The following is a 27,369-nucleotide window of genomic DNA, read 5'->3' on the forward strand; positions in this document are numbered from 1 at the left end:
AGAAAGATTGAATCGATAATAGTTAGATTACCCAGGGTTCCAGTTAGAGCAGGTACACAGTGTGCAGGAAGGCAAGATGGGGAAACATCAATGGCTCTAAGGCAGGTCCAGGCCTCTGCTACTTCAGGGACTCTATTTCCAAGCCTAAGTGTCTAAGTATTGGACACTACAGACCCAATCCCTCCTCACATGTCCAAGCATCTCTCAGCACCATCTGTCTATCTCAGTGCTTGCACATCTTGGTAAAAGGCTGTGTTGAGTTGGGCCAGGTTGATACCAAGATGGCTGGAAAATTAATAGACTCCTATCCCATTGTTTTCCTTGTCATGGTGACAGAAACTCTAGGAACACTAGTAGGGGACATTTTTGAAAGTTTCCTGCCATTTGGTGAAGGGCAGGATAGGTTCAGACCTCTTCATTGGATATATTTGGAAAGGGAAGCAGAAAAGAGCTTTTCTGTTGCATCTAATGAGATAATAGGCCAGAAACAGCAGAAGGTTATTAATGATCTAGTCCTGTCTTACCATAGATAGGTGGCAACCCTGAATTCTACACTTTGTCGGTCTAAAGCACTTGAGTGAAATAAAACATTCCCCAAACAGATTATTAGAGAGGACACAGATGACATAAAAAAATTTAACTAAGGAATAAAACAGTAAAGAAAAACAAAGAAATATATGTTACAAGAATAGTGTCTGGAGATTTTAAAAGAAGTTTATTAATGAAATACAAGGAAAGAAAGGATAAAAGGAAAGAAAGAATGGAAAAGAAAGGATATAAAGTAAAGAAAGAAAGAGGAAGAAAAAAAGAAGAAAGGAAAGGTGATACAGAAATAACAAATGATGGTGTTTGGGGGATAGGGGGACCCTTGGCTGCAAGTCAGGACATCCTGCCTCCTGGGAGCTGCCCAGAGATACACCCTTCATTGTTCTCCCATCACAAGTTCCAGTTCTGCCTTTGGAATGTGGCAGGTCCAGTCCCTGATGGCCAAGCCTGATTACATCAGACAGATGACCATATGGCACGGGCACTTCTGGGCTGACTGTGGACACGTGGCCATAATTTGTATGAAAAGTAATTTCATGTATACTGATGAAGGAAATAGGCTTTATCAAAGAAGGAATGCCACTTCCAACGAGAATCGTAACAGATTATAGCACTCTGTAGAGGACTTCCGCAGATCATTTTATTAAACACTCTATCTACAGAAGAGTAAGGAAATATTCCCATTTATAGCTCGTATTTGAGACCCTTATAAGTCACGTGAAAAAGTCATACAAATGGGATAAAATATTTTACTGAAGTTATTCATCTTTTTTTTTGTACCAGGAATTGAACCCAGGGGTGCTTACCCTTTGATCCACATCTCCAGCCCCGCCCCCTATTTAAATATATATATATAATTTTTTTTTTATTTAGAGACAGGGTCTCACTGAGTTGCTTAGGGCTTCACTAAATTGCTGAAGCTGATCTTGAACTCTCGATCCTCCTGCCTTAGCCTCCCAAACTGCTGAGATAACCTAGCTAAGTTATTCCTTTTAATAAAATTATAATCACCAAGATTGTCTAGTGGCTATATCTTATTTTTCTGAATTAGACATTAGCCTTTGTTCAATTTGGTCAGAACTGCTGAAAGTGATCAAATATAAAATATTTCTAAATGAATCCCATTTTATTACTTTCAAGGACATAAAGGAACTAGAAATAAGCCAAGAAAAAGTTGCCCATAAAGGTCCTGGGTCCAGGAAAAGGTGAGAATGAGCTCTATAAAATTGACTACTATTGTTGCAAGGGTCTAAGAAATAGTTCCTTATCTGAGTTTGTAACAACATTTGGGGGAAAATCACATGTAGGAAATGGTAAAGCAAATTGAAAATTGTACATTATGTACAAAAAACTTACAAATGCAGTAACACAAATTGTAATAGTTCTTGGAAACATTTATTGAAATGTCTTACCTTTAGTAGCTTCATGAGACCTTCCAATTGGACCATTAACTCTCTTCGGCTCTCCTGGAGAGCAGACATTCTCTGTTCCAGCTCATCCTTGCGTTGTCTGAGAAAGAAGCAATTGTCATTAGAAATAGCATTCAATTCACTGAGCTAATCACATTTCCCAATTTTGTGGGACCGGTAGACTATCAGAAAACAGCATTGCTGGTTCTCTGATATGGTTATCAGGCAGGTAACTGTCTTCAAATGAATGAACAATTGCAGTTTGAGGTGTACTTTTATTTGTTAAAGTCATACAAAATTATAGAGAACTTAACATGAGACATTTAATGAAATATTAAATAATCATTTAATGAAATATTTTAAAAATGCTTACGATAGAGCAGGTCCCATTCTGTGCCATTGCCTTCTCTTGACAAAATAACAACAGTAACAACAAAACCCAAATACCAAATTGTCACTGAAAAGGACCAATCCTACAGATTCTCCAAACCAAGGTACCTTTTGTAAATTCACAGAAAATATGGATTACCTCAGTATTTGGAAATCTGATTTATAAATGTACTTTTAAAATCTGTTCCATCCTCAGTATGTAACATGGTACCCTTCAGAGGTGAAATATTAATTGAGCATACTTATTATAATCAATCTACTTGGTTTAAGTTTGATTTGATAAACTCAAGTCAGAATAAAGTAGTTCCTACATAATTGTTCTACAACTGAAAAAGATATATGAGATGTGTTTAATTTTGTTTTGTTTTTCTGGACTTGTATTAAACTGTCAGCAATAATGTAAACCACTAAGGACAACCTACACTCTCCCATTTATGTTGACACGAAGAAGCACCAAAAATATCTTTAACAGGGGAAAGAAATGAAACAGTAAGGAGAAAAATATTAATGGTTCACATTTCTGAAGGCTATGTATGCTTTCTGAACCAACTTTTGAGTCCATTATTTCAAGGTCATTGAGTAAGTAACATATATACTTTTTCCTTGCCCCGAAGACTTCTGTTTGAATTTTAAATATTAGAGCTTATATTCTAAAAATGTGTGGATGCCTTAACCATGTATGTTTTACTGTGTGAATGAACATGGCTGTCTCAATGGCACAGATACCATATTAAGTAGAGCTATCACAGGGACCTTGAAATAAAAATTGACAATATAAAAATGTCACCATGAGTTAGGTCTGTGACTCATTCAGTTGAAATATATTTATAGGAAGACAGGTTAGAGGTATAAATGAGACATTTCTTATTTGCTTTCATATAGGCTTTTTCTACAATAAATTATAAATTTAAAATTTATAAAATTCTCAATCCTTTCTGAATATATTTTTATTTTTAGCTTTTCTTGCTACTCATGGCTTACTCATGAAGTGCTTCTTCCTTTAATTTCCTTTATAGTTGTCTCTTTTCTGAATCCAGAGGTTCAGGAACATCATAATTTTGTAGACTTTAGTGGTTTCTTATTTTAGCCTGTCTCCTTGGGCTGAAGCATTCTAATTTTGTAAGTCTTGCCCCATTCAAAAATATTCTTAAACGGCAAAGTCATTGACTGTTTTTCCTTGACCTTGTGTGCTCATGGTGTTCCAGATACACTCACAAAAGACTTCGGACACGAGTAGGTAGTGTTTCTGATTTATTTCCAGTTTTTGTCTTAAGACTACTTTATAATTTTTTGCCCATTTGCCACAAGAACACCTTGAGAAGGTCCAGGCAAAATCCTAACATTGTAGGGAAGAAATACTAAGGGAGGCACTAGGCTCTATTATAAAAAGTTGATGTGCATTAACTTATAATCAGTCAACATTAAAATAATCTCATTGTACATTTATTTTACAGTACTTATCTTTTAAAATATGGCATTTAATTCAATTAAAATCATTTCATAATGCCTTTTCTCAATCTTCTCTGTAAGAGTTTACATCAGTGGTTACCAATTGTGAATCCAATAACAAATCTGCAATGTAGCCTTCACCATTCCAAGGAGGTATGAGAAAATAAAGATGAAAAAATGATTTTATTTTCCTACAGCTAAATGTATTCTTCTTTAAAAGAATGCCTTTTTTCCCACCCTGAAATTCTGTCAGACAATAATATATATTCATACTAAACTTCCTGTATTTGAGGATAGTAATGTGATTATATAATTTTTTTCTTAGAAAACACACACACACTGAGGAATAAAGAGGTATGATGGGCTGGGGATGTGGCTCAAGCGGTAGCGTGCCCGCCTGACATGTGTGGGGCACTGGGTTCCATCCTTAGCACCACATAAGAAAAAAAAAATAATAAAGATGTTGTGTCCACAAAAAACTAAAAAATAAATATTAAAAAATTCTCTCTCTCTCTAAAAAAAAGAAGAGGTATGATATCTGATATCTGCAACTTTTATTTAACATCTGTGAATTTCAGTTCCCTTATTTGTAAAAGGAGTGTAATAATATTGTCTATCTCCCAGCTTTGTTATGGCAATGATATGGAACAGTGCATGGAGAGCTTAGCACATCATACATGTCACACTAGCAAATAGAAATGTCTGTTATAGAACCACATCTGGGCTAGAAATGTGGCATTCAGTTTCCTTGTGGTCAAAGTAAAAAGGGAAACATGATCATTTAGAAAGTCAGAGATTTTAAGATAAAAATAAAACTATTCATTCATGAGAAGCAAGGCTCCACTCCTCTCTCCCTCTCCCCTGTCCCCAGCTGCAAGACATTTCTCCAGTTGGTTTCTTGGTAAGAGGTTCAGGAAGGATGTAGTGGAGGGGCCCTCTATGGCAGCTACAGTAAGGAGTTCCTGTGGCTGCCTCACACTGCCACCTCTCAGTGGGAGCCAAGGCCAAGGGAACTTTGCAAGAGGCCACTCTTTTGGAGCTCTTTGAAAGTCTGAAATGACACAAGGATAAAAGGATAACCAGAACAGGGTTTCTTAATCTGGGGTGTCGGGGCATCTGTGAAATCCTTAAATTGTGAAAATGTTCAGCACAGAGTAGGTAGTTTATAAGCATCTAGAGACACAGCCTTCAAGGGAGGCTACTTCTTCCTTCAGGTAGAAGAAGTGTGTAGAATGTGGAGGCAGGGGAAGCAAGACAGCTGGCTTTTCAGATGACAGGAAGGCCAATGGCACAGAAGTTCACGGCAAATCCAGACTCCTTAGTGCAGCCTTGGGCTCAGCTGGAGTCACAGGATGCCCACAAGTCAGGGCCAGGAGGGTGGTCAGATTTATCAGTCTATTCCAAGATGACCCATTAAGGAGGGAAGAAATATCAGAAAATAGACACAAGTCTCTTCAGATGACTTCCTGGACTCTCTCTCATATGAAATGGAATACTTTCAGAAACAAAGGCTAGATGAGGCAACCAATGAAACTGCTTATGAAAAATTTTTAGTCATCTCCCATGGAGCATAGGATGCACAATGGAAAAGATTAAAAAAAAATTCAGGCAGAGACTACACTGACCCTGGAAGAAGAATGACTACTCTATTTCCACCTGGGGTTTTTTTGGTTCTCTTTCTGTGTATATTAGATTTAACTTCCAACTTGTGAGTGTGGAGGACCTCCATGACCTTATTTGACAATGGAGAGTTAATAGGGACTCACTTTTAAATGCCTTTAGTGAAGATGATATAAAACATCACTTTTTCCTTCTTTTCATTTCCACCTCTTCTAGGTAAAGTGTAGTAGAATGTGTAGGAATGTCTAGTACATGGCATTGAGGGCAGGGCAGAAAGCATACAGGCTGAGAAGGAAGAATTCCTGTTTCTTTTGTTAAATTAATTTGTTACCCAAAAGTATGAAGTGATCTCTCCCCATTGAACAGCTCCATAAGCTGCAGGTTCTGCAGATGTCTTTCCCACAAGAGAAGCCTTTACAGGATCTGCTCCAGTCACGGGCTTGGGAGAGGCACAGTGGATCCCAGCAGAAGAGAAGGTGCTCATGGTATCACCTCTGAAAAGCAGGGTTGGGATGGAAACCCCAGAAACATCCACGACTGTAATCAATAAGGATTTGGTAAAATCCAAACACAGTCACACAGAACCTGCTTCATTCAGTTTCTTTGTAGGGAGGAAGAAAATAGCACTAGTTCTGATAAGGGTTTCTGAGAAGAGGCATCTATATTTACTATAAAACGTCTGTTTCAGAGTTATAGATATATACCTGGAATGTACTTGGCACCCTACAGAAGGATAAAAAAAGGTAATTCTTGCTAATTAAAAGTGTCTTGTGAAAGCTCAAGATGCCATTTCTGAGAGGGAATGCCTTTGAATTTATGCTTGTGTTGTTTCATACACAGATACATTTGAGTAGCTGCCATATTCAAGGCATAGTGCTCAGCCGGTCTGATGAGGTGGAGAAGGGGCATCCACACTGAGGCTTGTATTTAACACTGTGGGAGTAAATGGGGGCAACTCTGGCCCTAATCTAAGGCCATCTACTCTCAGCTGATTCTGAGAATGTGCTGAAACTCAGGGGTTGAGTCAGATGGCTCTCCAGGTCCCTTTCAACCCACATATTCTATTATGACAGACAAGACAAAGCTTTTTCATTCATTTGCAGAATAAGAAGGTATGATGACTAATTTTTGAAATCTGTATGTAAAGCTATCAGGGATCATGATTTAGACAAATGGTTGCCTTTTATGAATTACACGTAAAATTTCAAATTTAGAAATCTGTGATGTTTATGCAGCTGTTGATGTGTTTGTTTTGTGAAAAATTTGTAACATCAACATGCTGTTAATAATACAAACAACTAAAAAAGCTGAGTTAAAATTTTTTTCCCAGTGAGATTTTTCTTTCTGATCTAATGGATTATTTCCTTTATTTGTATCTACTAAAAGAATAATAGCAATTCACAATAGCCAAGCTTTGGAACCAACCTAGATGCCCTTCAACAGATGAATGGATAAAAAAATGTGGTATATAAACCCAATGAAATATTACTCAGCTATAAAGAAGAATGATATTATGGCATTTGCCAGTAAATTGATGGTGGAAGTGGAGAATATCATGCAAAGTGAAATAAGTCAGTCCCCAAAAAACCAAAGGTCGAATATTCTCTCTGATATGTGGATCCTAACCCATAACAAGGGAGGGTAGGGAGGGAAAGTAGAGAAGTTCATTGGAGTAGACAAAGGGAAATGAAGGGAAGGGTAAGGGGATGGGAATAGGAAATACAGTAGAATTAATTGGACATAACTTTCCTATGCTCATATGTGAATACATGACCAGTGTAATTCCACATCATGTTCAGCCACAAAAATGGGAATGGGATCAAAATTGTAAGGGGTTGCACTCCATGTATGTATAATATATCAAAATATACCCTACTATCATGTATATCTAAAACTAACAAATAAACAAAAAGAATAACATAAACTTCTTTCCAAATTGCCCAAATATCAGCAATTAGGTCTATCCTATTAAAAACCAAACATCTGGGTGTTGTGGCATGCATATTCCACAACTTGCTCAATTCCAGCAACTTGCTCAGGCAGGAAGATTAAAAGTTCAAGGTCAACCTCAACAATTTAGCAAGATCCTCTCTCAGAATAAAATAAAAAAGGGGTGAGGATGTATTTCAGTGGTAAAATGCCCCTGGGTTCAATCCCCAGTAAAAATAATAATAATAATAACAACAACAACAAAAAGAAAGAAAGAGAGAAAGAAAGAAAGAGAGAGAGAAAGAAGAAGAAAGAGAAAGAAAGAAAGAAAGAAAGAAATATTGGCGGTTATAGTGGCTCAGGGCCATTTCCCGGCTAGACACTGTTAGGCCATATTCCGAATCTCGAACATTCGTATGCCCTGCGGTGACTGGGGCACTGCCTTACCTGAGGAGCCGGAGCTCTGCCAGCAGGGTGGGGTTTTGCTGCGCCTTCTCTGGTGTGGGCTGAGAAGCTTGCTCGTGTTCTAGTCGCAGCCTCTGGATCTCCTGTAAGATTTCTCTTGGGAAAGAGGAGAAGGTGAGAAACCAGGGTCAGTTAACTTCTGGGACACCAGCCTCTGAGCAGAGTGATCTACCAGAACACAGAGCAAAGGGATCATCCTGTTTGGGAGCAGAACCGACTCTTACTAATCAACAGACTGTGTATGTTTAGGAGGCCTTGGTGTAGCCGTGTGGGTGCTGTGGGTGAGGGGAGGGCTGCTTTCATCTCCATGTGGCATGTCAAACCATGAAGGCTCTGCAGGCTGTCACGGAGTGTTATCACCAGGACCTAATCATCTCTCCAGGAAGTCATGTAGTGCTGTGGTAATGTGTCCAACTTTGATGAGTGCACTGCTTAAGAGACAAAAATGTATCTTCCTATTATTTATGATCACACTCTGACACCATAAAGTACACAGCTATCAAGTAAGAGGTGCTTGGAGGGAAAAGAAGGATAAATGGTGCTCATTGCACAAAACTAAATAACCTCATTCTCTCACTAAGAATAACATTCTTCTCACCAAATTTTTCTGAGATGCCCTGAGTTAGGCAACATTCTCTTTTTTTTCTTAACATTTTCAGCTTTAACAACTGGTCTCAATGAGGGCAGCCTGAGAAGGAAAATGCTTTTAAAAGGATTCATGTAATTGAGTCTGTGACATAGAGTGCTATTGGTGTGACCTCTGTAAGGAGGTGAGACATGTCAGCCTGTTATTGATGTTGAGGCCTGGGCTGCCCTGCTTTTGGTTGAACATTAAGCTGGCCATAAATGATATGCGCCCAGAACAAAGCCAATTATCTCTAAGTGAATCAGAAGCCATTAAGCAAGGTTACAAGTCACATATTCTTGGGGACTAGGGGTGTCAGTCTCCTTCTTATCAAAATGCACAAGTCACAGTAAGACAGAACAAAGATTGAGAATGGAAGGTAAACTTGGTGAGCCAGGGGGATGGCATTCCATTGTGAAAATAATTTTAAATGACACAGTAATTGTGCATCTATATGGGTTATGATGTGATAATTTTATGTGTGTGTGTGATCAAATCAGGGTAACTAGCATTTCTTTCTTTCTTTTTCTTTTTTGTATTGGGAACCTTCAAACTCCTCTTGGTTGGATAACAGGTACCAAAATTTAGTTAGTAAGGGATAAGTTCTAGTGTTCTATAGCACAGGAGGTGACTATAGTTTATAATTTATTATTTCTCAAAATAACCAAAAGAGAGAAGCTCCATGATTTTCCATTGGAAGGGAAGATGTATTTCTATTTCCTAAACACGGTGGGACCAGGAGGCTAATTAACAGGAGCCATTACACCTTTCATGGGTGTGCAGAAAAGGCTGGATTGTAACTCAGTGGTTCAACTACAGAGTTCTGGCAAGGAAAAAAATATAATGAAACAATACATAACCTGCATTGGTAGAACTGTGCAATCTTCTGTAATCTTATTTCACCCGATAACAGTTCTATGACATTTAGATACTATTATTATCTCTGTTTCACGGATGGGAAAATCAAGGAATAGTGCAGTTAAAAGATTTGTTTGAGTGTAAGAACAAGCAGGTGTTGGAGGCGATTTGAGCTCAGGCCGGCTAGCTTCAAATGCTGTACTTCAGACTGCTTCTGTTTCTGGCACTTGCTTTGACTGGTCTATTCTAGGTAGGCTCTGAAGAGTCGGCTTTTCCCAGGGTCCTATAAGGAAACATCACCCTCGAATGATTGTGGCTGACAGGGTGCTGTAGTTTGGATCTAGAGTGCTCCCAAAGGCCCATGTGTTAGAAGCTTGGTCACTAATCTGTGGCACTATTGGGAGGTGGCAGAGCCTTTAGGAAGTGGGACCTGAGGGAAGGAAGGAAGGTCACTGGGGGTGTACCCTTGAAGAAGGTAAAAATTGATAAGCTCCATTAAATATCTCATCTTGGCTGCAGTGTTAATATGCTCTTTCACCTCTCCATAGCACTTTGTTTCCTCCTCCCAATCCTCTGCTTCCACTGGGGCATGGGGATAGGACATTTGAGGGGGAACTGGGACTTCCGTTGTGGAAATAATCCCAGGATATTTGCCTTCATTTGGGTCTGCTCCTTCCTCTCTCTGCCTCCTGGCTGCCATGATGTGAACTCAGTTCCTCCACCATGCACTTCCATCATGTACTGCCTTGCCACAGACCCAGCAGCAATGGAGCCAACCAACGACGAAAACCTCTGAAACCATGAGCTAAAATAAGCATTTCCTCCTTTGAAGTTAATTCTCTCAGGTGTCTTGTCATAGTGATGGAAAGCTATGGCACCTGTTCATGAATTAGTTAGGGTAAACACAGTCATGAAGCAAAATGAGAAACTATCCTCCTCTTAAGTTCAGAGGTCTGTCTGATTATTGGGTTCACGGTCACTGTGGTGACCATGGGACCTGGAGTGAATTTCTATGGTGCAGGAGTGTGACCTGGATAATCCTCTGGAACAGGGCCCTGGAGTCTTTGCAGAGCATAAGGCTGCTGGTTTAGAGATACGAGTGCAGAATGGACTAGCAGCTACTCCTCAGGGATAAACTGGAAACTCTAGGAATCATGAAAAAACTCAGGCACAGGATGAAGTTCTCTTTCTACTATCCTTCTCATTCTGACTTCTTTTTTTCTCTCTGGTCCTAGAAACATATATGCAGAGAGTGCAGTAAAGCCATGGTGGTTAGAATATTCATGGTATTTTTTGGAAACAGAAATAAATTCACCTGAAGGCAGATATCACTGGGGTCTTTCCTCAAAGGAAGTAAGTCCCTATTCCCCCTTAAATGATCTACACCCATGGCCCAGTGGGAGCAGAGGACTGAGTGGGAAAACAAAACTCTCTGGAGAGGTGGAAGAGCATGTGCAACCAAGATGAGATATTTCATGGACTGGTGAATGTTACTAGTCTTTTCTTTCTAGGAAGAGGGGAAAAAGTGAAGTTGACCCTTGTGGAAACTCAGGCCAGGTTTGATCTGTTCCTCCTGATATTGCACAAACAGCTCTTTAATCTTGACACTGTATCTCCTATTCAGAGATCCAAACTCGGACTTTCCTCTTCATATTACAACAAAAAGTGTTTTTTGTATGTGTGTGTGTGTGTGTGGGGTGGAATCAGAAAAAGAAATCTGGGTGGTATGAAGATGATTAACTTTGCAAAATTTCTGATAGAAAGTTTAGAAGTGAACACTGAAGAATCTCATAAAGAAACATTCCACAGTATTTCTTTTTTCTAACCACCTCCTGGTGTGGTTCCATTAATCCTATCTCAGCATCACCTACTTAAAGTATGTCTTCCTCCCTTTCAGTTTCTAGCTAACTTCTTGTAAATGCAATATGTCCTGACCGATGCTTTCCATCATGACATTATAAAATTCAGATTCTCTGGCCTGATCTACAAGATTTGTATATTAATGTTTCCATTTTACTATTCATCTCTACCTCTTGGTGCTAGCCTGACAAGTATCTTCAGCACTTTTCTCAGACTTTATGGGTATTTTTACTAGTATATCTATCTTCCATCTTGCACTGCCAGATTTCACTATTTTTATATGTGCAACTAAAACCCCATCTTTTCCACAAAGTTTACCCCACCTACCTAGACCACAGTGGTGGCGAAGTGGATCACCATCACTGGGAAAAAAGAGCACAAGTGACACTTCACTTTTTAATTTTAATTCGTACCATGGGAATGATAATAGTCATCCTGTCCACCTCAAAGTTCTCTTCTGAGTATGAAATGAAACAATAGTTGTATATATATGTTCTGTAAATATATAAGATTGTCACTGATCTCTTTTCAACACCTTGAAACAAAGACCCAGGTTTCTTATTTCTGCCACCTGGCATCTATGGTTGGATGTTATCAATCCCAGCTTTGCACCTTCCCCCACTCAATGGCACCTTGCTGGTTAGCAGACATAGCAAGTTTTAGAGAAAAGGGTCTAAGGGTTGGAGAAGTGGGTAAGGCATGATGCCTGTTAGAAACTGAATAAAAGGACCATCTAGAAAGCCAAACCCTTCTCTAAAAAGTGGTCTCTACTTCTCTAGAACCAGGCCTCAAGCGTCTTGGCCTTCCAATTCCAGATGAGTCCATCGATGGGTCCCTCCTATCCTGCTTTTTCTTTTGCTCTCTCTGTTGACTTTATTATGAGGCACTCACTGATGTACCGAAGCCTATTATTCTAATTTGGAAAAACCTTTCATGTCACATGTTATAGGTTTACTTTGTTGAGTAAAAAGAAAAAAAAACACTTTGCATTTCAATTCTAATATTTGCAAAGGTTTATTTTTCCTAAAGGAGTTGAAATTTTGGATTAAGTCAAGAATTAAAAACTGGTCCATTTTTCTTTTTCTGTACCCTTTTTGGTGCCCAAATTGGTGTAAGGCATCGAGACAACATCTGAACATGGCCTCTACTCCCCATCACCATCAACACTCACACAACCATTCCAGGGACCTGGGTGGCACAGCAGATCTTTTATATTGTTGGTTCTGAACCCTCTGGCTGGCAGTTCACATGCTTTCTACAATGCCTCCCTGCTCCCATTTGACCTTCGCCTCCACCTACCTGCCCTTTCCTTTCTTTGCATTGTTTCTCATACTGGATATTAAGTGCCTTGGCTCATTTGAAATCACTTCCTTCTCTCAAATGCTTTTTCTGACTTAGGACAATTATTTTCACATAGTAGATATAATAGAGGGAATACAAAATAAAACAAACAGTTTCACAGACTTGCAACTATCCTGAACAAATTTCAATTTATATGGGCAATTTTTTCCTAACTCTTCACCATGCTTTCGTTTTTTCCCTTTAAAAATTTTGCCTCCTATTACTTGGGAAGTTGAGAGGGATCACATAGGGCACATCTCTTTGGGAGGTCAGCATAGAGCAATAATTTCAAAGGCTATAAAGTCCTGGTGTCACATTTATGGGACTATTTCCATTCTAATTAGTAGTCTCCTAATGATGAGAGATCGGTCCTGGGACAATTAAGCAAAAAATGTTTTTGCTATAAAAAATATGAAAATGTGCCAACAGTTGGCACTTTTCTTTAAATTTTTATCTATAGAACTTCAAAGAATGCTTTTGAAGTAAATGCACTTACTGCAAAATTCTCAGGTAAACCTCTATAGGTATGAAGTCATCATCATATCCTCCTCCTTTACCCCATAACCTCAAAAATGATATCAGTGTTTCAGAATGGGATTACATGTTTAAATATTGTAATGTCATTTCAAGAAATATGGAATATATGCACAGTTCCTGTTCTGGGCTTACTTAGCACTGAGTTTGAGAGCTGATTCAACTATTCATTATTTTTTCATTCAGGGTACTCCTAAGCATCTGCAATGTGCCAGGAATGGTTCTGAGCCCCAGGGGATTCTGTTCTCAAAGAACTTCCATTTCAGTGAAGGAAGTCAGAAAACAAGCAAGGAAGCAAACTCCTAAATAAGATTATTTCAGATAGCGGTAAGTCTCTCTCTCTCTCTCTCTCTCTCTCTCTCTCTCTCACACACACACACACACACACACACACACGCACATTTCTATTAAACGAGATTTAATAGAAATTGTCACTGGGGTAGGAAGTAGTGGGCAAGACTAGACAGATGGTTTTTAGGAGGTAGCACTTGAACAGAGTCCTGGATGACTGGAAGGAACCATCCTACAGAGACCCACAGGCAGAGCTTTCTGGGTTAAAAGAACTACTAGAGCAAAGGAAGAAGCTGCTCAAATATGGAGTGTGATGGGCAGTGGGATCTTATAGTGGTAAGGCAGGCAGGAGCCAGGTGGGGTAGGACCTTAAAACCCATGGTGAAAGAAGTTGGTTTGAATCAAATTGTAATGGAAAATCTTCAGAGGTTTCAACATGGGAATAATAACATGATCTGATTTATGTGTTAAAAAAAGGCAGATTGGATTGGGTGTTGGTGATGGAGATGAAGAGGACAGTTTTCAGGATATGCTGTGGAGACAAAATCAATTGAACCAATCTGTATTGAATAGAGAAAGCACCTGTTGATGGAGGGGACATGGAGATGTTTGGCATGAAAAACTGGGGGATGATGGTATCATTCCAAGTGCACCTTTAGTCTGGATCCTTACAGGAAGCCTCTTTGGTGAGCCTCCTCCGTGTCTCTGGGTGAGAGGGATAAACTTTGCCTAGTACCCAGGAGGGCCCTACTTCATGTAGCTTGTTAACAAAAACAGATGTGTCAGAGAAAGGAAATAAGAGTGTCTAGAAGTACAGCATTAATTTTTTTTTGCCATCTCAGAACACACACACACACACACACACACACACAGAGTTTTCTCATGAAATTTCTGTAGATCTGAAGATATAAAGACTCAGCTTTTCAGAAGCCAACATCACTGACTCAAGATGTCCTCCCTTAAATATGCATACAGTGTGAAATTACAGGCTATAGGTTATTAATGAATGCACAGATTGATCAAAAAAGCCAGCATGTCTGTTAAGCCTTACCTGTTCTTGTTTTCTAGTTCTGCAATCAGCTGCCTTTGTTGCTTATTTGCATCAATGGTGAAGGAGATGTCAGGAGCACTTCTCTGCTGAGTTGGCTGCTGTAAAATATGTAGTTCACATGATTTATTGCTGGGAATGTGAACCCACATGTGTTTGGGAACATAGGGTGCATGAGATAGGCAGACAAGGAAGGGGAAACTATTTCTATCACAATAAAGGACAAAACATAAAATGAAATTGCTATTCCTTTCCTAAGAACCAACTTTTCTGCAGCTCTAGAACATATCTATGCAGTGGAAAACAAAACATAATATGTTGGCAGGCAAATAAACAAAACAGGAAAAATTTGTTTTTCTGTTTTCTGATTTGAAGTCTTTTGGAAGCTATTTCATTCTTGCCATGTGTTCCCATGGCAATTATTCTGTCAATATAGGTGGGTTAAAAAATGTTACTGTTGAGGTAACTCTTTCTGTAGAACGATTGCTCAATCATTCTTATTGTAGATTTCAAAATAACTAGAAGAGAGGATTTTGAATGTTCCTAACACAAAGAAATGATAAATAGTTGAGATGATGGATATGCTAATTACTCTGATCTGATGATTACATATATATCTACACATATTACATGTATCTACATCACACTGCATGCCATAGATATGTACAAATATGTATCAATTACAAATAAAAGTATTTGGGCTAAGGATGTAGATCAGTAGGAAAGCACTTGCTTAGTGTGTGCAAGACCCAACATCAGAAAAGATACGATAAAATACAATGATTAAATAAATAAAACTATTTACAAAACTAAAAATAGAATTCTAACAAAAATTTCAGTTTTGAAAACAGTTAATTTCTTTTTTTCTTCTTTTGGTCAAGATGCTTTCATGTATGTCTTTATTCATCCATGTAACGTTACATCTATGGATTCGTATATATATTAGCTTCTTCTACCTTCATCCCACAGCAGCCCATTATTCTCAATCGTGCAACCAACTTTAATAACTGATATGTATGCAATCACAGATTTCTTCAATCTCATATGATACGTATCATAAATTCTATCATATAATATTTTATGTATGTCTGTATATGTGTATCTGTATTCATTCAAGGGTTTATTTGGGATTATTTTATTTAAAAAGGGGGTCAGACTAGGTACTAGTCTTGCTTTCTTTGTTCCACAGTACATTATAGAAATTCCTCCAAGCCAATTTTCATTGCTTTTAAAAATCATAAATAATTTTTCTACCAAATAATGTGAAGCTTTTAAAAATGGCACTTGCTGCCTAAATTGGAAGACATAGAAAAGTGCAGCCTACTTTTTAATGTCCATAAACCTAACTGTAGGAAAGGTTCAGAATAGTAAAAGTCTGGCTTTCCTAAAATTCTCCTATGATTTTTATTTTTCATTTCCTTTTAATAAGGAAAAAAATCTGTGTTGCTAATGAAAAATTCTGAGGTTCTGTGTTCTGTATCCTAATTGGCTTTTGATAGTTAAGTTTGACATGTGACATTTTTTATCTATGATCCAGGTTTTCCTTGTGATTTTGCCATATTAAGCCTCTCTTTCTTCTATATATTTTATGCATTGATAAAAGAAATTTACTTGAGCAAGTTATGGATTTCAGTAATTGGTTTGCTATTTATATTAATGGATCAGGAATCATCTAGATGAAGGAGGTGTTAAGTGGGCCTAGCAATGTTATAACCATAATATCTCAAGCTATGATTTTTGCTATACTAGATTGTTAACTGAAAAGTGAAAAAATGGAAGAGACCATAAAGTAGTCACTATTTAAGCTGCTACAGTATGTAAATAGCCATAGATAATATGTAAAAAAGTGAGATGGAGGTATTCTGATAAAATTTTTACTAGTGGACATTAAAATTAAATTTCATGTAATTTTCACTTGTTACAAAATATGACTCTTCTCCCTTTCCCACCAATTAAATATTAAAGATTATTTTTAGCTCATGTACAAAAATGGGCTGAATTTGGCTATAAGTAGTTTGTTTATTCCTCAAGAGTTAAGAAGTCTCTTAACTTATTTGCAATCAATCAATAGTAATCAACAGAGGGGGAAAACAATACCAAGCTATAAAATGTATAGCATCTAACTTACTTGATTTAAAAAATTAGGACTAAGAATTTAAAGTCAAGAAATATAAGAAATAATATATGGCAGGTCAGTTCTATATAATTAGGCCTTTTGAGGAAAAAAAATAAGAAAGAAGAAGACAATGAGAGATTTGAATTGGAGGAGAAAAAACAAATATAGGCAGACTAAAGGGAAGCAAAAGGTAGAGATGTAGGGAGAAATCAAAAGAAGGGAGATATTTATTAATTTTTACTGTGTTGGCATACTTTAAATGTGTAATTATTTTTAGCCTCTTTAATTGATGGAATAGAGAGAGATAGAGATAAAGACAGAGAAAGAGAAAGAGAGAAAAAACCAGATTTTTAGAATATTAGTCATAAAAGATAAGATCACCACTTTTGAAATTTGGTATGCAAATTTCTGATCTTACCACCTTCTGGCACCATTTTTGGGCACCATAAGGCACCCAAACCAGCTAATTTTATGTAGTCATGTCTCAATATGTGACCTTCAAGAAATCCAAAGTTATATCCTTATGTGGCTTTTAAAGTCTAGTACATTTTCATAACATAGACTCTCTCTGTGTGTGTGTGTGTGTGTGTGTGTATATATATATATATATATATATATATATATAATATTTTTTCAAATATCAGGTCTAGCTTATTGGTTAGCCATATTCTATTAAATAATTTGATTAATTAAAGTTCACATGTTATTTTACTATCTTGTTGGATGCCCTTCAGACTCAAGTTTTGAATTTGAGGACATCCTACTCTTCTCATTTGGATAAAATTTTCTTAAATTTTAAGTTGCCTCAAATATACTGACTCATTCATTTTTCCATTCAACATATTTTTAAATTCAACATCTATTATGAGCACATATTGTGGCTGATGTCCTATATTAAGATGTTTCTTATTCTCAAAGCACGGACAAATATAACTGCTATGATTACTACTATGGTTAAAGTAGCACAAGACTCAATAGAAGCATAGAGGAAACATGACTACATCATTAAGGTAACCAGGAAGGGAATATTAAGAGATGACACTGAGTCGACCTATTAAGTGGGTAGAGGGGTCATCTGCTGGATGGGTGAACTCTAGGTTTCTGCATGGTGTATTTGGAAATGGATAGACCACAGGGTATGAAGTGGTGAGGAGTGGAAAGGCAGAGTGCTGTAGGAAATCTAGTGACTGAATAGAAGAGCACAGTGAGAAAAAGATGTGGGGTTTTCCATAGGGAAGACGCAAAAATGGACCCAAGTAATGACCTTTCTATCTCCATTCTAACGTGGAGATATCTTGCTAATGATGATTTATTTAGTTAATCATAGCATTCTTGACATATCATTATGAGAAGATTGACAAAAAAACACAAATGATTGTGAGAATGTTATCATTCCTGTGATGGATCCACAAAGGTTGTATATGATATAAGTAGGTGGACAACAAAAATAACCAATGTTCTTAAGAAAGGAAAGAAACAGACGGGAGAAGTTAGTGCCATCTAAATGATCACATGCACACAGAGAGTTAACACTTCACCAGGAATCACTAATTCAAATGTTGAGTGGGGCCAGGGAGGTAAAGTAAATGAAAGAAAGAGACTAGGGGTGGGGGTTGTGGCAAAATGGTGAATGCCTTCCCTGTCCAGAGTAAGCAAGAAAAGGAATGTTCCTACTCCAGGTACCTGCTGCTATGAGCAACATGGACCTGGTCTTGTTAGTCTTTCAAGATAAACTGAAAATTCAGAGTTTTAAGGTTAACCATCTGACTTGTTAATGCTGACAGCTAGTAAAGAATTGAAAACACCGTGGGGGCCATATAAAACACTTCTGTGGGGAAAATTTAGACATAGACTGTATTTTTTGTGATGAATAGCTTATGTGCCATGTTCATAGTTTATTATCTCATTTGACCCTAATTACATGTAGCACTGATATATATATATATATATATATATATATATATATATATTTTTTTTTTTTTTTTTTTTTTTTTTCCAAGTCTGCCATTCTAAAACTGGGAATTCACTACTACCAAGAAGCCATAAATGTAACAACAGACACATGAATCAATAAATTAGTACTATTTTCTTGGTAATTAGCATCAACTGTAATGATAATAATGGACATGGCATGTGAAATTCAAGGATCCCAAATGCCAACAGATGAATCCTTTCACTCAAACTATATATATATATAATTATAGTTATACCTATTTATAAATGAGGAAACTGAGTTCAAAGAAGTGGTGCCTTGCATGAGGTCATGGAATGCTGGGACTCAGACGCACAAGCCCATACTGCTAAGTCCACGTCTTACTGCCCCACACCTTCTGTCCACAGAGATTTATGCATGAACAAGGGCCAGAAAACTTGGAAAATAGGTCTTGACAGAAATCGTGTTTTTCCTTTCTTTTTGAGTAAATCCCCCTAACAGGGTTACTTGTCCTAAAATATAGTTCTCCCATTCTTTCAGTTGACTTTAATTTTCTTGAGCACAATTGTTTTTTATTTATAGCATTTAAGATTTCACAAAGTCCAATAGTATCTCTGCTTTACCATGTCCCATTTTTGGGTCATAGTGCACTTTCAGCCGGCCTGCATCCTTTACCATGTAGATCATGGTAATTTCTAACAATATTACAGTTGCTGGTATTACAGAGAGCAAGTTCCAGGGCTAATGCAATGGGTCATGGTTTCCATTTGGGATTATTATTTAACTGCTCAGCATGAAGGACTCTGATAATGGCAACATCCCTTGTGAGAGGGGCAAGTAGCAGATTCCTCACTTTAATATCCTGCCACTCATTGTTTTTTGCAATGCATCAATAGCAGCTCATTCTCAGTTCAGCATAGATGAATTTCAAATAACAGTGTTAAATTATTGCTTTTGCTTTAGAGATGAAAGCATATGGAGAAAGATTTGAGCCCTATTTCCTCTACTGGTGTATTTCAAGTGTCACTTGCAACTATTCTGCCTTTAACCTAGTATCTTTGCTAAACATACTTGCTTTAAATTCATTGAAGAATCATAACCAGTCCTTACTCTTTTCTTTGTGTGCTCATATGGGGGACAGGACTAGGTAAAGGGGGTCGGATGGGCTTCTAGTTTGACCATATTGGCACATTACTGTAGATATTTTGTTCTTCAAGTCTGCCATTCTAAAACTGGGAATTCACTACTACCAAGAAGCCATAAAAGTAACAACAGACACATGAATCAATAAATTAGTACTATTTTGTTGGTAATTAGTATCAACTATAATGATAACAATGGACATGGCATGTGAAATTCAAGGATCTCAGATGCCAACAGATGAATCCTTTCACTCAAACTACTTACAGACGAGGAGGATTCTGCTGCCAGTCTTGCTGCATACCTGGCGATCAGCCTGTGCTCTTCATCAAGCCGGTTTGAACTCTCAAGCATACTATCCAGAATAGAGCAAGAAGTAGAGTGTTAGACAATCGAGAAAGATTGACATATTCATATCACCATCAGGGGGTCTTCCTATTTCAGTTTTTCAATGCCAAAATTTTGCAAGCTGTACAAAACCCTGCTAGATTAATGATCTCCAACTTTGATTCATGACATAATCTAATATGTGGACAGGAAGTTGAATAATAAATCCTGAGTTCACGCAATTCAATCATCTTACTAAGAGAGCTCCAAAGAGAAATGACTTTTATAATCAACATTTCTGATATAAAAATTCATTCTTTAATTTAGTTTTGTTGTCTTTAATATTTTTGTTTCCCTATTATACGAGTAAGGCATGGACAGAGTTCATAATGTTAGAAAATATGACAGCACATAGAAAGGAAAAAAAATCCCAGCTGTAGTTCGTTTCCAGTGACCTCTTCTGCTAGTTTTGACATCCTTGCGTAATTTCTTCCCCTCTAGTATGAGCTGGCATTACTAACTTGCTTCTGATGAATAGAATATGGCAGAAGGAATGGAATGTTGCTTCCAAAATTAGGTCTAAAAAGACCATGGTTTTGATTATGGGATCTCTTTCTCTTGAGCTCTCTTGAATTGTTTACCTTGTGGAAAGCTTTCTGCCATGTCTAAAGCATGTCTATGGAAAGGCACATGTGATGAGGGCTCCAAGCCAGCCAACAACCAGGTGAATGAATCCCCACCAATCCCCACCAGCAGAGCCTTCAGATGAGCTCAGAGCCCCAGTCCACAGCTTAACTGTAACCTCAGGAAACTCCTTGAACCAGATGCAGCTCATTAAGCCAAACTTGGATTCCTCCACAAAACTATGAGTTAATAAATATTTTTTTGTTTTTAAGCTGCTAAGCTTTGGGGGTGAAGGTTATGGAATAATAGATAGCTAATACAATTCTTATCTATAATATCTATAATATTAGTATCTATAATATTTACTTTCCAGGTAATTTACCTTTTATATTTACAAAGAAGTGGCTCCCCATAACATTAATGGTAATTGTTTAGTGTCTACTATGAATGTATAGAAACTTTTTTTACTAGGCTGTTCTGAATCCCTGAAAACTAGGACAGGTAGAAGTATTATCAGTGTTCCCAAATTTCAGAAAACTTTGTCTTCTGAAGCCCTTCATTCAAGCTTCAGTTTTGGGTGCTATTAAAAAAGAAGTTCTATGAAATATACCAATAACACTAATCCTGTTAACAGATTAATTGGTCTTAGTTTGTCTTATCAGTTATTATGGTGTACATTGGTCAGAATCAAGATTAGAAACTGGTTCTTCTCATTTCCAAACATACTGTGTTCTTCTCCATTGGCTCTTATACTTTTGTTTCTTAATAAAAACATTAGCATTCATGATTATACATTTTAAAAGACACACTTCCATACCAATATTAAGGTTATAAGAATTATCCATTGGGAAGACTCAGATCAACATGAATAACATACAACTATTTATATGTGCATTTACATAAAAATTAAACATGCGACACAATTTTTAAACTTTTGTTCTAAGGTGAGAGAATGAGTGGAGTTCATTACATACTTCTGGTACGTTGGCCTGCCACTTCAAAATAGCTCTCCCCTGGTTGGCTAATCCATCACTATAAATCTATTTCTGGACATCTGGAAGACTTTCTTGTCTCCGTTATCTCTGCTTCTCTCTGTACCCATCACATATATAAACTATACCTATTTTTAATCCTGAATACATTCACTCTAGATTTAGCTCCTTTTCTGGGCTACAGTAACAAACTAGAGTATTTCCAAATTTCCCTATTTACCAACTCACAGCTTCATTCTCAGAAAGAGGTATTTATTTACTTTTGTCCAAGTGATAATACATGTAAAAGATGTCAATGTATCATCATTGTGAGGAACACATTAATAACCTAAAAATTTTTAGATAGTACAGTATTACTGTTTTGCCTCATAAGTATCTTGTATAGATTTGTTAACAATTCTTGTTTCTTTCAAAAATTTCATCTACTATCTGTATGGTCCAGAGCAGTGCTTCTCAAACTTTAAAGTCAGAGCTATTACTTAAGGCTTTTGTGAAAAGGCAGTTTCTGAATTCTGTAGTGGGCAGTGGTAGAGTTTGGCCTGGGAGCTGAGAACCTGAATTCTTATGAGATCCCAAGAGATACTGAAGAACACTTTGAGTAGAAAGGATCTAGAAGACAAAATGGGAAATCCAAATACATGAAGTAAAGCCCAGATGTAAGTCATATAAAATGGATATTTTTCATGAGAGTTTAACTGATACTAACATAGCATGTGTGATATTTTTATAAACATTCCCTGAAGACCAAAAATTCTAGGAAATGGGGCTCACAGAATGTGTAGCGTCTCCTAAAGTAGATTGAGATCTCAAACAGCACACAAATTTAGACTTGGAATAAGAAAATAATTTTCACAGCAAAACACAGAATTATTTCTGGAAAATTGGTTCTTTAAAGCAGATGTTGGTCTTTATAAAACAATGTCTGCACTCTACAGTAGTTAAAAATAACTAAGTTTCTTAGTGTAGTTCCAACAAGAAAGAGCAAGTTACACTGTCTTTGCTTCAAACATATGACTACCAGACAAAGAGCCCATTTCTTTTGATTTTAACATGTTTCTCACTTCTTGCTGGCATATTAGAGACTATCTGCCTAATTCAATACAGTTTGCACAGACAAAAGGGACTTTTAATCCAAGTCCAGGATGATGATCTGTTTGCTTAAGACTGACTTTGAGCAGCTGGGGTGGTGGCTGAATGGTAGAGCGCTTGCCTAGCTCTGGGTTCAATCCTCAGCACCACATGAAAATAAATAAATAAAATAAAGGAATTGTGTCCACTACGACTAAAAATTTTAAAAAAGAGTGGCTTTGACAGAAATACTCATATGAGTATTTTGATAGACAACTTGATGAAAACCTCTTGATGTAATTTTTATCATGAATGACCAGCAAGTATAAATGATCTGAAGGTTAAATAAAAAGCCTCCTAGCAATGTAAGATGTGAAGTTATGGGGCTCTGTCTAGCAGGCGATAACTCATATTCCATGCCTTCCTTCCCCCCACACTGTGTGAACGAGAGCTGGTGTGATATATTACCCCTCTGTGCACACGAAAAATTTATGAGTCCACATGTTCCTTTTCAGTATGTTCAAATTATACAAAGGTGAATGAGGCATTCTTCTGATGGATTCCATTATTTCAAGACTTCAATTACAAATAGTTGAAAACGAATAGCCAATAATCCCTGAATCATTAAAATACATACCAATCCCAACCCTTCCTCCCTTGCTAGCTAATAATTTCAGGACTTTATTTTCAGTAATCTTGCTACAAGACTATGATGAATTAAAAAGTGGCTGCTGTGTTGACAGCCTTTCAGAGTGGAGAAATCCATTATTTTGAAAGCTCTCCATTTTCTATCTTATATGCATGGATGGAGTTCGTTGCCAGTGATTTCAAATGACAATCTAGGACACTCAAGTGGCCCCATCTAAGCCAGGACTTACTAAATTGTGATTCAGCAACGATTTCTGAGAACTCATGATGTGTTCACATTTTGATTTCTTGTGGGCCTGATCTGACTTCCAGGGTGGGACAGTCAACCCCAAATTGTTGTGATCCAAGGGGTACCACAAATGATTCTCTAGTTTTTCCTTGGTATTTTTTTCCCTATCTATCTAGGAATATTATCACTAGAGCTTAATTTTAAGGCCATCTAGTCTCATTTTCTGGTCTTCTATTAAAATACAAGTAGCTAATGGGAAGATTATTGTCTAGGGAGGCATTATTATTTAATGCTTAACTGGAGGGTTTCTTTTTCAGGTTGTTTCCAATCTTTTGCGGGTGGTTGAGAGCAAAATGCTATGGGAAAGTGCACTGTTCAGACAGTTAGGAGTCTGAGAGAGTAAGGGTGGAAAAGAATGAAATGGTATTGGGGCCTGAGCAGTGTTTTCGTGGGACTAAACCTCAACATTATGATCCTTTAATGAGTGGTTTGTAAGAAATAGACAGGAAATAATGGAATGGAATTCTTCATGGATAATAATAATTAAAAAGCTTACCATTATAATGTCTCCTCCTAGGAATATCTTCAAACTCTTTTATCAAGATTCTGACCTTAACAACTCACTATGTTACAATCTAGGTTACACGTTCAATCAAAGCTTAGGCTAACACATTAAAAATACTAAAGGCATACAGTTCAGTGGATTCAATGTTGAAGTGTGTTAGGAACTGAATTTAGTCCCCCCGCCCAAATTCATATATTGATGCCCTAATGCCCTACTTTAGAAAGTGACTATTTTGGAGATAGGGCTTTAAAAGCAGTAATTAGGGTTACATGAAATTTTAAGGATGTGGCTCTAATACAACATGACTGATGCTCTTTTAAGAGGAGGAAGGGATGTTAGGTATGCATGGGATCAAGGAAAAAGTTATTTGATGACACAGTGATGAGGATTATCTGCAAGCCAAAGACAGAGGAGAAACCAACTCTGCTGGCACACTGATCTTGGGATTACAGCCTCAAGAACTTTGAGAAAATAAATTTCAGTCCCTCAGTCTGTGGTATTTTGTCATGGCAGCCTTAGCAAACTAATAAAAAGTGGAAGAGATCAGAGAGCATTATTTTTTTTAATTCTTGCACAATGTCACTTTTAATTTTTCATTTTATTAACCCCTATTAATTGGCTTTGCCACATCAGTGAATTGCTGGTGCTTGTTCACATTTAGCACCTCTATATACATAAAGCTTAATGGTCTACTTTTTCATCTACTGTATACTTCTATACTAAGGAGTAATAAGGGCTACTCTACACAGATGATTGTTTTTAATGGTAAAATATTTATTTTATTGTTAAAATATTTTTTTTATGTTAAAAAAATTTCTGCATATCCTGACAATTTTGTTCAGGGTAAGAGGGAATTTTAGGTACAGCACTATCAATATTCTACATCTGCAGGTAAACACCTACTGAATACCAGGGACTGTGTTAGGTGCCAGAGAGGATCTGTTTCCCATAGAGGGGAAGATAGATGGTAAATCAACCACCCACCCACCCACCTAAGGATGACGGTTATGATGAAGAAATAAACAATATACCATGACAGTGATTTATATAGGAACCTACCAGAGGTGGTACCTTTAACCTAAGATTGGAATCTGGAAGAGTCAGCACACATGCATATGGAAGGTGGGTAGCAGTGCAACGAGGAAGAATGTTCTAGACAGAGGGAAGAGCCAGCATCATGGTCTTGATGCAGGAAAGAGCTTGGCTTGACTTAGGAATTGATCCAATGCTGATGTGACTAAATATTCTGATGGAGAGGGAGAACCTCAGGAGAGCTGAGACTGGGGAGGGGGTAGGCGAGGGGCAGCTCACACAAGGGCTTGTAGGCCCTGGTGAGGGGTCTGGGTTGTAAACTAAGTGCAGTAGGAATCCAGCAGGCAAGCTGATGAAAGTTTAGACCTCATATATGAAATTCAGAAGTGGGCATTTTAAGAATGTGGTACGTGTCTTTTTTTTTTTTTTACCAAATATAAAATATTGTAGAACAATTTCAAGCTAGTTGGGTTATCAATCCATTTATCAAGATATCTCTTGGCATTACAAAAGTACAGTCTCTTGTACAGGAGGAAAACACAAGCAGAACATTTTTAACCCAGTTTTATGAGAAGTCTAACCAAATGTCAGCAATCGATTGTGACAGTGAACTACAGACTGGAGCGTTAGGCTGTTTTCCCTCCATCCCTTCCAGAGTTAAAAGGAATATGCTAGAAGCTTCTGAATGATAAACATGTGGAATATAATTGTGGTTGGAGGTAGAAGTTCTAGGTTTGTTTCTAATCTTTGGTCTGCCAGCCAGAGACACTTCCCTGTAAGTCTCTGGTAAACCCAGATACTTGGTAAATTTAGGGGAGAGCAGAAAAGCCCCACCATGGTATATTTTGAGATACCTCCTACCTGAATTGGAGAAGGTGCTTAAAAGCCATAAAGGATTTTTTATTTTTAAATTAGGAAGGCAGTAGCAGAAGTTCTCCCCTGAGTTGCTATTACCGTAGGTGGCTTATCTGACATCAGAATCAGCAATGACTTGAGTGTTTCTTTAATTTATCAGTGGACTACTTACACATGGGCCACTTTCCCATGGTGTTAAGTAGTTAATATAGGATAGAAGAGTACAAGATTCCCACGTCAGGAGCCTGTCTGAATAGTGGCAGAGACCAACCTTTTGATGGAGATCAACTGAGGTGCCCATTTGCTGAGCATCTCATGAAGGATGCAGACAGGAGCCGGAAAGAATGGGGAAGAAAATGGATGGTGGCTGGTTTCAGAAAATCTGTGTGCAAGCCCCTAATGACATATAACCTTGGATGAGGTCTTAATGTCGTGGGGCTTGCATTTTCTTAATAGGGAAATGGAAACAATATCCAACCTTCTAGGACTTTGAAAAAGTAAATTAAATAATGTGTCGGAAAGGACCCTGTCATTTATAAAGCACTTCATAAGTGCAGAATTTATTATTCCCATTCTGTCTATCTTGATGAGATAAAAGAAAATGAAAACAAAATTCTCGCCTTTTTAGAAGCTTAGAATTACTACGAGAGGTCACAACTCATGGAGCTAGTTCACAGAAGTTAACTTACAGGCAATCACCATTTTTCTTACCCATATGTGTTCAAAATATTTATTAAAGGGAAATTAAAAAATCACACAGTAAGAGATGCAACTGCAGAAGTAAATATGTGTAGGCTGCAGTGTGGAGAAATTACCCATGAAAGCTTCCTAGAGGGCAAGTGTTGATGCAGGTTTTATAAAAAGTGATGTTAGCACAGTGGCCATGAACTTGGAGGGATAATAGTTAAAATCTCTGCTCACTGTTTAGTAGCTGTGTGACTATGAAAGAGTCAGGTAAACTCTTTAAAATGATTCCTTCACTCATTTATAAAATGGAAATGACTGTATTTACTCTGTGGGCTTACTCTAAGGACTCAGAGAAATCATGTGCATAAAGTTTTAGCAGAACTTAGCATGAAGCAAGTGCTTTAAAAATAGTAGCTCTTATGATTATTACCATTATATACCTCACAGTTTTGAATGATGGTCAAGCATTAGAGTTCTGATGACAATATAGAAGGTGATAGATCACTATATCATTTATATAAAATCATGACAGGTGTGAGAAATTGTCAAGACCTAATAAAACATAAAGGAAATGGAGGGGAAAAAATGAGAAATCTGAAGACGTTGGAACTTATTAAGGGGGTGGAAAAAACAATGAGAAATATGAAAGCAGCTGTTCAAATGGAGCCTGCTTCATTGATCAGTCTTACATGCTGTTTTGTTTTCAAAATATAAATCCCTTGTAGCTTTATCAGGCAGAGGTAAGGTGTCTCTACTGAGACAGTACGATGATCTTAAGTGACCATCAA

General features: G+C 37.4%; 1 protein-coding gene across 7 annotated transcripts in view; it reads right to left on the bottom strand.

The window, feature by feature from the left end:
• Positions 1-27,369, bottom strand: part of Dtna (dystrobrevin alpha) — a 355,871-nt gene that overhangs the window by 25,436 nt on the left and 303,066 nt on the right. For all 7 annotated transcript variants that reach the window (XM_071602817.1, XM_071602818.1, XM_071602815.1 and 4 more), the window contains 4 exons: positions 19,822-19,909; positions 14,369-14,466; positions 7,791-7,904; positions 1,959-2,055 (listed from right to left, as the gene is read on the bottom strand). In XM_071602817.1, coding sequence (XP_071458918.1) covers positions 1,959-2,055; positions 7,791-7,904; positions 14,369-14,466; positions 19,822-19,909 — 397 coding nt within the window. The remainder of the gene's footprint in view (positions 1-1,958; positions 2,056-7,790; positions 7,905-14,368; positions 14,467-19,821; positions 19,910-27,369) is intronic.

This window comes from Marmota flaviventris, chromosome 16 (assembly GCF_047511675.1).
Source record: "Marmota flaviventris isolate mMarFla1 chromosome 16, mMarFla1.hap1, whole genome shotgun sequence".
NCBI classification, from domain to species: Eukaryota; Metazoa; Chordata; class Mammalia; order Rodentia; family Sciuridae; genus Marmota; species Marmota flaviventris.